The sequence below is a fragment of the Lontra canadensis genome, unplaced genomic scaffold (assembly GCF_010015895.1).
Source record: "Lontra canadensis isolate GAN:19392208 unplaced genomic scaffold, GSC_riverotter_1.0 scaffold49, whole genome shotgun sequence".
Classification (NCBI taxonomy): Eukaryota; Metazoa; Chordata; class Mammalia; order Carnivora; family Mustelidae; genus Lontra; species Lontra canadensis.
The window spans coordinates 9603669-9617456 of record NW_022631043.1 but is presented as its reverse complement, the minus strand read 5'-3'; the positions used below and the strand labels follow the sequence as shown (position 1 = coordinate 9617456).

Sequence of the window (13788 nt, the reverse complement as noted above, 5' to 3'; positions counted from 1 at the left end):
GCGTGTGCACCGCTCAGCCCAGGCATCTGGATGGTGAGCGGGAGGGAGGCTGCACTGCACCTGCGGGTCCTCCGACAGCGGCAGGTGCTTCGACTCAAACACAGTCTGACAGGCTTCAAAACTGAAGATTTTCAGGTCCCTGAAACTCTGAGGCTTGTCCTCTTACAGATTCACTCCTCATTACAAGAATGGTTATTAACTGAAGAAACAGTAGGGGACACAGACAGCCAAAGCAGAAACTGAACACTGCCTGTTAATCTCACTTTTACACCCGGACACCACTGTTAAAAAAGATCAGTGTGTGCGTGTGCGTGCGTGAGAGAGAGAGAGAGAGAGAGAGAGAGAGAGAGAGAAGGGTGGGGAGAGAGATGTCGGTTTTAAAAAATCACGGGTTGGTTCAAGTTGTGTATGTTGTTTTGCAGACTGCCCCCCCCCATTAACAACATACACAGATGTGTCCATTTTACACACACACAGCAAGATCACCCTCGAGTTCTTCATTTTTGAAAATGTTCTTTCTAGGGAAGCTCTGGACACGTTCCATGAGGAGAAGTGATGAAGACATTATCCCTCTGACATAATGCTCTGCCTGCCACTCGAAATAGGAAATGCTGTCCAGCCGGGAAAATCATCAGACATGGAAGGAGAAATGCATGTAGAAATGGAATGAGTCAACTCTCATTAACGTCTCTGTGTCTCCGGGAGGAAAACAAACACCACACATTTTTCCTCAAACAGCTTAGTGTGTACCACGGTGAAATGTTTTTGCTGGAAGTGTGAAGCCGTTAGCACAGGCATATTTCCCTGTTAGCAGGAAACAGCTGCTACTGGAATTAGTATCCAGGAATGAAAATATTTCCCTCCATCCTCCTATTGAATTGCTCTGCTTTACAAACAAGAAGAGAACATCATTAATTACTTGGGGAATAAGCCTGACCCTGCCTGGCTGAGGCCATTGTGTGGAAAGAAGTAAAAATAATAAATTCCCTTCACTTTCTACACTAATACTTGGTAGCAGGGCTGTTCTGATCATTACGGTCATTTCAAACTTTTGTTCAGTAAGTATTTATTTGGACACCTACTCTGCCCTACAGGGACACCTCTATTGGCATGCAGCTGATAACCACAATCACCCTCTGGCTAGGTGTTAGGTACATACTGAATACCTACGACCGCAGAGAGATCTTATCTCTACAATTTTAGTACATTGAAACTACCGCTTTTTGGAAAGTATTTTGGTTTATTTGGGTACCTCATAAACTGCTAGGTGCTTTAGTAAATTTTATTATGTAATTCTTGCAATAACCCCAATAGCTGGGTACTGTTGTGTACCTACTTCATGGATGAGGAAACCAAGGGTCAGGAAGGCGGGAGTAAATTGACCAGTGTTTTACAGAAAGTAAAAAGCAAAGCTGAGATGTGAACAAATTCCTTCCCAGAGCTTTTCCAATTTATCAAACTGTTCCTTTGCCAAGGCAAGCCCTTGGGACATTTGCATAGCAAGTAAAAACATCTTTCCTGCTTTTCCTTTTTTGTTCTTCCTACCCTGGAATGGCCAGTTAGCTCTCTTATTTCCCTCCAAATCACTTAATACTTTTATTGAGAAATCCCACCCATTCTGGACGTGCTCCACATTCCAGAATTACTCTTGTGGCTATAATGAAAGCTCTCTTCTTCTTTAGTGGTCCTTCAGAGAGCTTAGGGGAGGAAGTAATCATTTAACTAGTAATTACTGAAGTAATTCATTCTAGAGTGTGCATGACTATGGAATCCCTTAACCCTCGCAACCATTTACCCCACAGTACTCATTTCCAGTTGGTAGAATGTATGTGTGAGAAAGATATATCTGAATATGAAGTATTCTTTTTTTCCTCCCCAAAGATTTTATTTATTTATTTGAAAGAGAGAACAGGCAGGGAGAGGGACAGAAGGAGAGGAAGAAGCAGACTCCCCACTGAGCAGGGAGCCCAACGTGGGGCTCGATCTCTAGATTCATGACCTGAGCCAAAGTCAGAAGCTTAACTGCTTAGCCAGCTGAACCACCCAGGCCCCCCCATGGGATATACAGATATCCTTGAAAATATGTAAGGAAAAGCGTAAGGAACTCATCACTTCAGAGAGTATGTGCTACAATGTAAATAGAAAAAAAAAAAAAAAAGAGTTTACCAGGGCTTCTGGTAAGAAGTGGGGCTGATGTTGTTGTTACTACAACTGATGAACCTTCTGGACATTACTCCATATACTAATTTCTACAAGTGTCTCCTAATTGCCAGATACGGAGTTTGGGCCAGCATAAAACTTTAATTTTTTATATTTTTATTAGATTTCAAAGATTTTATTTACTGTGGAGTGGGGAAGGGCAGAGGGAGAGGGAGAATCTCAAACACACTCCCCACTAAGCATGGAACCTGACTTGAGGCTCCACCTCGCAACCCTGAGATCACGACCTGAGCTGAAATCAAGCTGGTTGTTCAACCGACTGAGCCACCCAGGCGCCCCATGGGCAAGCACAAGAACTCTGCAACTCTTATTTCCTATGTAGCCGTAGTAACCATTGTAATCCATGCCTTGCTAACCAACCAGAGCTTGTAAACCAAAAACCTTTAAAAATAATTCTACAAAATACAGTGATTTGGTGATAAAATATCTGAGCTATTAAGCTATATTTTTAAAAAAGTATTCCCACTACTTTTTATAAAAAAAAACACAACAGGCAGGGAGGAGCTAAGGCAAACATTTAGAACAGATTTCTACTGCCCCGCAGACAAACGGCTGGCAATTAAAATGACGGCAGTATCAGCGTCTTGACAACTACGCAGAACTCGTGCCAGGTACTGTTTCTAAGTGTTTTTACATATATTTACATCTTTAATCTGCACAACCACCCTAAAGTAAGTACCACTTACTATCACCCCCACTAGACAGATGGCTAAACCAAGGCACAGAAAGGTGAAATAGCTTTGCCTTAAGGTCATGGCTAACAGAATGTGAGGGGACGGTAAAACGTTTGTAAGGACTCCTTTGTTTCTTACCTTGGGGAGGGTGGGGTGAGGAGTAACATGTAAAGTGATTAATTTCAGACCATAGGCCCTTTTATACCTTCAAATTTGTTAAGACCAGAACTTTCTTTAGTCCTTTTTACCTTTTAAGAACCAGTCGCATACACTGCAACCAAAGGAGCTCACTGTCTGAATCTGTGGGCCGTGAACCGATGAGACTGTACCCCACTCACTTCTCTGCTGGAATTCCAATCACACTGGAAGCACAGAGAATGACCCCTTCCAAGGTAGCTGCTGTTACCTCCATTTAAAGGGACAAAAACTTGGAAGTCCCCTAACCACCAGGTGCTGGAGCCAGATTTGAACCCAAGAAGTTGAACACCAGAGCCTGTACTCCCTGCCAGCAGACACTGTTCACTATCACAGCAAAGCAGCATCATTTTCCTTCTTTGTGATGAGAAGACTCACACTCAGGAGGCTGAAGCTACTCACTTGTGGCTGTTAGCGGACAGCTGGGCCGAGACCCGAAGCCAGGTCAGATTGTCTCCAGAAGTAGAGTGTTCCTCCTCCGTTCCACCATTTACCTCATCATATGAATAAACTGCCTTTGTAAATTAACACAATATTGCATTGCTCCAGACAAATGGGCAGGAGCCTCAGTTCCCCAAAGTGGGGCTTCATGAAAGCCAGGTACTTATTTTTTATTTCAGAGAGTGCGCATAGGACCCGGGAGTTGGGGGTAGAGGAGTGCAGAGGCAGAGAATCCCAAGCAGGCTCCACGCCCAGTGTGGAGCCCAAGATGGGGCCTGATCTCAGGATTCTGAGATCACAACCTGAACCAAAATGAAGCGTCAGACGCTTAACTGACTGAGCCCCTGGGCACCCCTTGAGAGCCAGGTATTGGGGGCCACCTATCATCGTGGCCTCTAAGACCGTGAGCACCAGGCCTTTGATTCCTTCTGGTGAATGTTCAAGGTACAACGGCCTCACAGTGCTGATGCTGCCTAGGGTTTGAGGACCTCCCAAGTAAATCTGCTTCGTGTTGTGAGGAGTTGGGAGGGAGCTCCTCCGAGGACCTGGCTTCGTAGATGAAAACGACGGGGTGACACTGAACTCAAATGTAAAATAGGTTACAGATCCCAGCGCCAGTCTGCAGCTTGTGAGGGCTGAGCCTACACAGGCAGCCCTTGGGGTCATTCTCTGTGCTTGCAGTGTGACTGGAATTCCAGCAGAGAAGTGAGTGGGATACAGTCTCATTGGTTTACGGCCCACGGTGGGAAAACCTACCTAAAGTACCTAGCATGTAGTATATGCTCAATAAATGTTAGTTACTCTATCTGTGCTTACTAATGATTTCCAAGATATTTCTTCTACTGGTGTCCACGTGGCTGATACATAAACTCCTACTGTCACCAACTTCTCTCTAGGGTAAAGCAGCATTTCCTGTTAAAATGAGAGCCTTTCTGGGAGAGCTACCTATTAAAATCACTCAGGTTCAAACAGCAAATCCTATCTGACAGGAAGGTCTCGCTGGGTGAACTGGGGACTATGGGCCATGGGCGGGGAACAGAGAGAGCCCAGGGAACTGTGAAGACACAGAGCATGCAAACAGAGAGGGCCTGAGGGGACTCCAGGCAGACACAGAGCAACCCGAGCAGGGGGTCAGAGCTGCTTCCAGAACACTTGGGACTCAGGCCGTGGAGACCTGCCCTTTCTGTTGATTTTACTGCATAGTTCATGAACAGGACCCTTGGCTAGGATAAAGAAGGATGTGGTGACAATCAGACTTCACACTGGCTGAGTTACAAATGAGGTCCACAAGCCACCTCACACACTTTGCAAAAATCCTTGCAATTTCCTATAGACATCTACTGACCTCTATGTAAGAACCTGCCCCCTGGTCCCTCTGATTTGTAACACTGGCTAATGAGGGATGGACTCAGTGGTTCTTCCACCGGGAAGCAATCTTAGGCTTCATCTCTAGACCAATGAAGCTACAGCCTTTGGGGGTGGAACCTGATGGCTCTTCTGTGCTGTCGGGCTGAGAATCACTGGGTTCCTTTAGCCAACTGCAGCCTTTTCCAAATTCATTCTGATACAAGTCATAGCAATTTACATCTGAAATAAACTCCACATGGTTGCAGCTAATATATCTTCTTGGGATTCAAATACAGTAAAAATTCCTGTTCAATGTATTGCATTATAAATAACCTGTAAGACATAACCAGATATATTTCTAAACATACATTTCATGGAACTTGGATTTGGGAAGTCCTCTAATACAGTGTTTGAGGTCTTTGGTTCTGCATCTGCAATGTGGCAGGAGCCCACAGAGATATTCCATGGTGACCCCCTGAGTTTCGGAAATGGTGGTGCTTATTTTATATGTCCATATAACATTGTCTGCACTGGAACAACTGGGATTCTTCTGCGGGTGAGCATGATTGTTAGGACTCAACACCAGTGCTGGTGGGACCTGCAGCTGCATTTTGAACTTAATTTATAGAAGTTAGCTCTGGTCTGTAAAGAAAAGGGAAGAGTGAGGGTGCCCTGTTACAAGGACAGGGGGGTGAGGAACTGGCTGATCAGGTGACGAAAATGGCACCGCCTGAAGCTGATGGAGAAGACATAAAACAGAACTATCAGCCAAGTGGGGGAGAGAGCAACTCAAAGAGAGAATTACAGTAATAGTGGTTCAAGATGTTGGTATGTCTTTTTTTAATGGTTCTTGCTTAATTGGAACTTCTGTTATATCAACCATAAAGTGGTTTTTAAGTTCCTCCTTGAATGCTTTTTTTTTTTTTTAGCACCTAGAAAATACAGATAGCAATAGTTTTCAAAGAATGTGTTATTTAAGCCTGCAAAAGACTCTTCAAGCAGGGTAAGGAAACTGATACCATTTCCACCCACACTGGCTTCTCCTGGTTCCCTGAACGTGCTTTCTGGGCTTAGGAGTGGGGACTCCTGTCTTCCCGCTACTGGCACTGCTCCTCCCTAGCTTTACTACTATCTGCTCACGAAAGCCTTCCCTGACCACATGAAGGCAGCTGCCTTCCTTTTCTACCCAAGCATCCCACTCACTTCTCTTCGAGCACGTAGTCCCGGGTCACTCCAAGCTCCAAGAGTGCAGGACTGCTAATTCATCCTTGCTTCTCTAGCACCTGGCCCATGGGCTGCTTGGAATTAATGAAATATTTAATGAGCACATTATACCCATTTTGCACTGGAGAAAATAGAGGCTCCAAAGGCTTGTGTACTGCATCCAAAGTTCTACAGCTTGTTCAGGGATTTGAGCTCACCAGGACTGATGGGCTCCCAAGTTTGTCCTCTGACAATTCAGTGTTGCTTCTAATCTCTTGGAGGAAAGAAAATACTCTCTTGCAATGACAATGGTGACAAAGACGTGGAATTGGGTGGAATCCCGCATAGCCTCAGAACACCATAAAGGCCAATCACAGAAATCTGTTGTTAAACCCACAGCAAGGAAGGGGGCACTTCCCCGTGCGGGTTGACTTGTACATCTGCAGGCATTTGAAAATTTAAGATTTAAAGAAATCAATCTTCAGATCCAAAGACAAATTCACGGATACATGTAGTATATTTACAATCAGGACTCCCAGTTTCCCCCTTCCAAGAAACCCTTTCAGACGTCGTTACTGGAAGACCCTATGGTGATTCAGTGACAAGATAAGGGTTTTTTCTCCAAGGAACTATTATTCAAGAAAATTTCAAAGATCTAACAACAAGTTGGCATCTGAGGAAAGGCCTATTCATATACTAGAAAGAGCAGAGGCTTCAGGGTTTGAAAACTGGTCCAGCTGTTTACAAACTGCATAACCCTAGAGATGGAATTTAATCTCACTGACCCCTTCTCTTCTATACAAAGCAGTTTCACTCAAAAGTATTCATTGAACACTAACTGTATGTCAGGCAGTGTGCTGGGTACTGGGAGATCAAAGGTAAGCAGTTCCCACCTCCTAAGAACTTGCAGACTGGTGCAAAATAAGGACAGTGACACCTGTCTTGTAGGGCTAGCTTGGCACACAGAGCACTGGGCACACTCTAAGTGATCTGTGAACGGTAGTCCTCTTTCTCTTCAACCTGTTATCTGAACTGTTATGTGACACTGACGTTAACAAATTCAGCAAGTGAGGGTTTTTGAGAAACAAAACTTCTACTTTTGACATTAATTTTTCAGGATGTTATAATAAAGTAATACTCCAACTATAATTCTTATATATTCTTTGGTAATTTTATTATCTTTATTATAGACTATAATGCTGAAGGTAAAAAGGGAAAGCAAACAATTCTATAGACATTTATTTATGACAGCTTAGTGGCTTGATATAAACTACTTTATCCTAAAGCTTTGAGGCTGGCTGAAATGTTTGCTAGAGCTTTCTTAGAATTGGTATTTTGAAATTAAAGCATCTTATACCTTGCTCAGAACACACTAGATGGCCCATAAATGGAAGCCACTATCGATATTACCATAATAGTGAATTCGGAGATGCTCACTGAATCTGAACTCCATAGTGATGTATTACTTTAAACAGTAAATAATAATAAAAAAAAGTGTGTCTCTCATCCAACACATGAAAAGCAATGGATCTGTAGATGAACTCTTGTAGGGCTGGCTGCCTACCTTGCAGGTGGGCAGAGAAATGCGTTTCTTCCTAGAACAGTAAGCTGGGGAGATGACTGGCCTCGGAACAGGTCAGTCACAAATGATCACTCCAATAGACCATCAATCTAAATGCATGCTCGACCCTTTCCTGAGTCACTCTGACAGGTGACACTGACTGGGGCCCTTCAAGCGGGACGAAGTCCACGTGGTAAGGGGTCCCAAACAAAGGCCCTAAGTTTTGTGAAAACAAAGGTTCTTTGTCCACTTTTCCAAAGATGACTCAAGCCCATGTTCTCCCAGGAAACTGCTGGCCTTGATTTTCGACTAGATTCCGAGTAATCAATAGTGTCTGCGAAGTCAGGATAAGTGGCTGTTGAGACCTTTCTGTGCGAGCAGGGATGGGACTACAAGTGATGGAACTGGCAGCAAAAAGTGTGTCCCAAAGTCAGTGACAAGTGGGGATCAGAATAACACAAATCAGCGGGAGAGAATCTGAGATGGAGGAACCCATTTAACCCTGAGTTAGGCTCTGAGGGCAGGGGAGGTGGACCCACGATTTCCAGTATTTACAGCAGCAGAGCCACCTACTGACGGATTTCAGTCTTGCCAGGATATCCAATGAGGTCATGCTAACAGCCTTACTAACAGGATGCCCACCCACGGCCCATTATCTCACTTACTCCCATCATTTTTATGAGTTAAATACTTTTCTCAAGGTCACCTAATAAATGACAAGGGCAGGATTCAGACTCAAATCTGACAGATGCCACAGTCCTTTCTCATGGCCACTAAGCAATGTAGCTGATGTGATCTTTGTTGCTGATTACAGCCTTAATAAAACACTGACACAGCTGGCTAGGCCACAGCCATGTGTATGACAGGAAGGAAAACGGGAAGGTGGAAGAGAACTCATTTTTCATTTTTAGCAATGACCACCAATGACTCAACTCCATCAACTCCATGATGCACTGCCATGCATTGCCTCTCCCAGGTTAAGAAAGGCAAGTAGATGGGACATGACAAGGTCAGAACTTGTCGAAATGCTTATTGAGGATGGTCATAGCCAGACGAATCTAAGGAAAGATGAGAGTAAAGAGAGGGTACATGTAGCAAATTCTTGACTAAAAACTCCTGATCTACATAAAGTCAAATGGTCAGAAATTTTCACTGTAGTATATTTAACCTGAAGAATTTTCCCAGGGGTGGAGGAGCTTCCCTGGGTCTTTTCTGGTTTTTATCTCTGCTCACATATTAGATCCAACGCAGAGTCACACCACACAGGCCCAGCTCAGCTAATGAAGTCAGACAACAAGCAGACGTGAACCTGGCTCAGGAAAGCCGGGTGAAGAACGGGCACACTTGGGGCCCGGCAATGCCGACTGCACGCTCCAGCTGAACCACGCAGAGCAGCGGCTCCGACGGCTCCCATGACACTGGATACTTGAGGAATGCCGTGCTAGCTGCTGTCGGCTTCATGGCCTGACCACCACCCTGGACGACTCTGGAACTTGCCCAGGGAGAGGGCAACCTTGCAGCTCCTCTGAAGAGTCAGGATACTGACCCAAAAGAGGCCCCACTGGGTGTTACCACAAAAATGTAGGGCTGTCAGTGTTGTACTGTCCTTATGAACCAATCACCTTCAGGCCACCAAAGAATTCTAGCCTGCACATACAGGTAACATGCTTCTCCCACACACGGGCTCCTCAGCCCTCCTGGTTCAGGGTTAACTATGTCTGCGATGGCCCAAGCTGGATCCCACACTGGGGAGGAACTGGGGTTGCAGGTGAAGGGGAATTAATGTCCTGCAATGTGTGGGAGTGTGTAAGAACAGAGTTCCTACCTATACCAGATTCCCAGCTGTGTCATTTATTAGCTGTGTAACCAGTAAGTGAACTACTCTGAGCTCCAGGTCCCTCATCTGAAAAGTGGAGGTGCCATCACCTATAACTTAAGTTGCCGTGGAGATTAAATGTTACAATGCATTAAGGTGCTGGTGAATGCCTGTCACATGGTGAGCATTCAACAGTGTTGGCCACCATGATAGTGATGGTGATGATGACAACGGTGGTAGTTACAGTGACAGTGGGTGGTGGTGAGCACGGTGGTAGTGATGACGGTGGTGGTGATGATGGTGAAGGTGGTGGTGATGGTGAGGAGAATGCTTTGGAAAGGCAGATGGTGGGAATCTTCACTCCCACAGAGAGAAACAGGTCTAGGAATGGAGACTGTTCCATTGTCTATCAAGTAGGAGCCACAGAAGCTACCTAAAACAGGCTGTGGTAATGTGCTCAGAACAATGAATGGCCCACTCATGGAGAATACTCAATAAATGCTATCTATTCCCATCAGTGTTTCTGATCTTAGATCATGTGACTGGAATTCTTTTGATACAGCTCCCAAAGTATCTAAATCACTAACATAATGAGAAGAGTAGGTCCTGCTTGGCCAGCAAACACTGACCATTATGCACTCATGCAGGCTTTAAGACTGGAATTCCAGCATTCACCAGGTGTGAAGTGGGCACATTACTCCCCTCTCCCAGTAGCAACATCTATCCCCTGGGTTGTGGCAACAATTACACATGGTAATACACCAAAAGCACAGGAAAAACTCACTTAGTGGTAACTAAGATTCTTGTGACCGTCAGAACCATTTCATAAGGTAACTGTGTTTGGAATTAAATATGAGCAGGTCAAAGTTATCTCACTTTTCAAGTAACTGTAATGTCTAGTCCAGCACCTGGAGTAGAGTGGAGGCTTCATAAAACATTGCTAAATAAACAAGTAATTAGTAGACAGCCTCAGTGATAGTTACTAACTGATCTAAGTTGGCCTACAGGATTTCCTTGTCACAACTAGGACAAGAGTTACAAAATCTCACCTGGGCTTAGGGAAGCTGAGGACCTCTAAGGAATCACCCCAAGGGTTCTGCAGGGGACAAGGGACAGAGATAATTTAATTGCTCAAGTTCCATAAAGGTCAATAATTGTTAAGAGGCATGGAATCTTCCAGCAGGATGATCCTGGCCACAGGTGTGTACTGGCTACCATGTATGTGTCAAGGTCTTTGGAGGGGGGCCAGTACAAGGAAAGAAAGATGAACAGGACCTGGTAAATGCCCCTGGAGAGCATTCGATCTAATAGGATGACGGGGTTCTGCTGGAAGAGAGGCAGAATGGAAGGGGCCTATGGAGATAGGTCAAACCCAAGTATGAATTTCCAACTCTGCCCACTACTAGCCAAGTCATTGTGCTTCTCTGAACTTTAGTTTCTTCTTCTGCAAAATGAAGGTCAGATTACCACATGGGTTACAGAAGGGATTAAGCGAAATAGATTTTATGAAGCGTCTGGCGGGAAGAAGTGCTTATTAAGGAGTCCTTGCTCAACGAGGGAGATCGAATCTCAAGTGTGAATCACGAAAACCTGCCAATGTAATAAATGCTCAGCCTTCATTTTTACCATCCTGTTAGTAATTAACTGCTTATCATAAGCCCAAAGACATCACTTGGCACAGGTACTGAAATTTACCCAAGCTTCTTTCCAAGCTGGGATTGCTGGGTTTAACTGTGTTGCTCCCTTTGTTAAGACTCTCGGCACACTGAGCTGTTTCCAGTCCCACTTGATATATTTTCCATTCTAATCTTTGCATCTTTAAGAATAAAGAGTAATTTCTTGCTAGTGTTAAAAAGAGCAAAATAGTAATTACTAATTTTACAGTGCATGTCCTTGACTACCACACCAAGACTGAACCTTTTCTGAAAGTATATGAATTATCCCAATAACGGGACTTTTAGTTGAAAACATAGAAATTCTAGCTGTCAGTAGCAATTCTAAATATGCAAGATATATATGCATATATAACTGCCAATAATCTGAAGAGAAAACAAAATATAAGTGTTAGTAGCTTATTCTGCTTTCCATTGAATTTCCTTTATTCCTAAAGAAAGGGGAGTCACAATTGAGGCAATTTTATCATGTTTTCTTTATATACATTTTTGCTCTTTAACATAATGATGGATTTTCTGAGTAATTTAAATAGTAACAAACAAAAAATACTGAACATGCTCTACACATATTTCATTTCCTAATCATTATTTCATGCAAAGAACATCCTCTGTCATCTTTATAAGCAGAAAACTAGGTTTTTCAAAACCACCAATAGTATTTCCAAAAGATAAGATTATGAAATGAAAGAATCCCTGATTTGTTTTGCAAGAACAAGAGACATTCTGGAAAACGGGGCGCCTGGGTGGCTCAGTAGGTTAAAGCCTCTGCCTTCGGCTCAGGTTGTGATCCCAGCATCCTCGGATCGAGCCCCGCATTGGGCTCTCTGCTCAGCAGAAAGCCTGCTTCCCTTCCTCTCTCTGCCTACCTGTGATCTCTGTCTGTCAAATAAATAAATAAAATCTTAGAAAAAACCAAAAAACATTCTGGAGGGCCAAAGAACGAGGGGGTATATCACAGGACAAGAAGAGACCAACTCCTTTTGTAAAGGAAAATCCCACACTTTCTGACCCAAATCCATACAGTACGCAGACCTGGGGGGAATCCCAGGGCTGGTTACATCACGTTTTTGCTTTCTAGTCCACAGGGACAGAAGGCCTAAGAGGCGCACCATGGTAAATGGGCAGACACACTTACCGTGGCGTGGGAGATGGTCAGAATCCCATTCTTGACGGCGCACTTCCTCCTCTGCCACACCTTCCGGAGCCTGAAGAGCAAGTCAGACACAAGCTCATAGAGTAGCCGGCTCACTTGGTGACATGCAGTCATATCGTGTTACGTACGACAATCATTATAAAACAGTGACAGCAAAACGACCCCAAACCAAAAAACCCCACCAAACCCAGAACATCTTATTATCCCCGGTGGAAGGTAGTTCAGACTAGCAGGCATATACAGGACGATCATTATGGCACTGTTTTTGATAGTGAAGCGGGAAACAACAGAAATCCAATAGCAGGAGAATGAATCCAATAGCAGGAGAATGAATGAATGAATAATGAATGAATAATGCATTATAGTTACAGTCATACTATAGAATGTTGTGCAGGAGTTTAAAAGAATCAAGTAGCTCTGGATGTGCTGACATATCCTTCCAAGCATACTGCCGACTGAAAAGGCAAATAATTCAGGTATGATCTAGTAATGTTAAAAGGTACTCAAAGAATATTCCATATAAAATGGCATTCTAAATTTCCTGTGGGGGTATAAATACATGCACAAACATACAGAAGAGGGCTGGAAAGAAGCATGGTACACAGGCCTCGACCTGTGGCAGGGGTGGCACTGAAGAGTTTTTAACCATATCTGAGAATCTTCTACAAGAAACCTGTAATTAATTTATTGCTTCTGTAATTAAAATTGAATCTAAAGACAAGGTGTCTACCAGGCAAGGAGGGGTGGGGTGGGGCTGCCTCAGGATACAGAGAAAGAGCTCAGGGTCAGGAATCAACATGTTTGGTGCCTTGTACACCTCTCCTTTGGGAACTCATTTCAACTTGGAGGTGTTTTGGGTGACGCTCCAGGCACAGGCGAGCCTGGCAGATGTGCGCCTGTGTGGACAGGTACAAATGTACTGGTTCAGAGTATTGCCATGAAGAAACAGGTACAGGGCACAGTGCTTCTCTGGCCTAGGCAAAGGGTTCTTGGGCACTCGTTGTCACAGAAACAAACAACATCAGAGGAGGGGGCTCTAGCTCCTCCTGGGCATTTAAATAATATCATTGTGTGTTTCCTTTCCCCTCCTAAATGAGTCCTGTAAGAAACCTGCCACAATACGAATTTATTTTTTTTTTTTATTTTTTTTTTTTTTTTTAAAGATTTTATTTATTTATTTGACACAGAGAGATCACAAGTAGACAGAGAGGCAGGCAGAGAGAGAGGGAAGCAGGCTCCCCGCTGAGCAGAGAGCCCGATGCGGGACTCGATCCCAGGACCCTGAGATCATGACCTGAGCCGAAGGCAGCGGCTTAACCCACTGAGCCACCCAGGCGCCCCACAATACGAATTTAAAACCGACTCTGAACACAGATGATGTTGTCTCCTTGTGTATGTAATGACTAGCAACACCGTGAATTCTAAAGTGTGCTTCACAGTGGGAAATCAGAATCTGATACCATCTGAGCAAAAGCCAGGTGAACACCCTGCGCTCACAATGCCAG

The 13788-nt window shown here is 44.2% G+C and overlaps 1 protein-coding gene across 5 annotated transcripts in view; it reads right to left on the bottom strand.

Annotated features, from left to right (window-relative positions):
* ASAP1 (ArfGAP with SH3 domain, ankyrin repeat and PH domain 1) overlaps positions 1 to 13788 on the bottom strand; it is a 348495-nt gene that overhangs the window by 57249 nt on the left and 277458 nt on the right. For all 5 annotated transcript variants that reach the window (XM_032873522.1, XM_032873524.1, XM_032873526.1 and 2 more), the window contains one exon: positions 12266 to 12335. In XM_032873522.1, coding sequence (XP_032729413.1) covers positions 12266 to 12335 — 70 coding nt within the window. The remainder of the gene's footprint in view (positions 1 to 12265; positions 12336 to 13788) is intronic.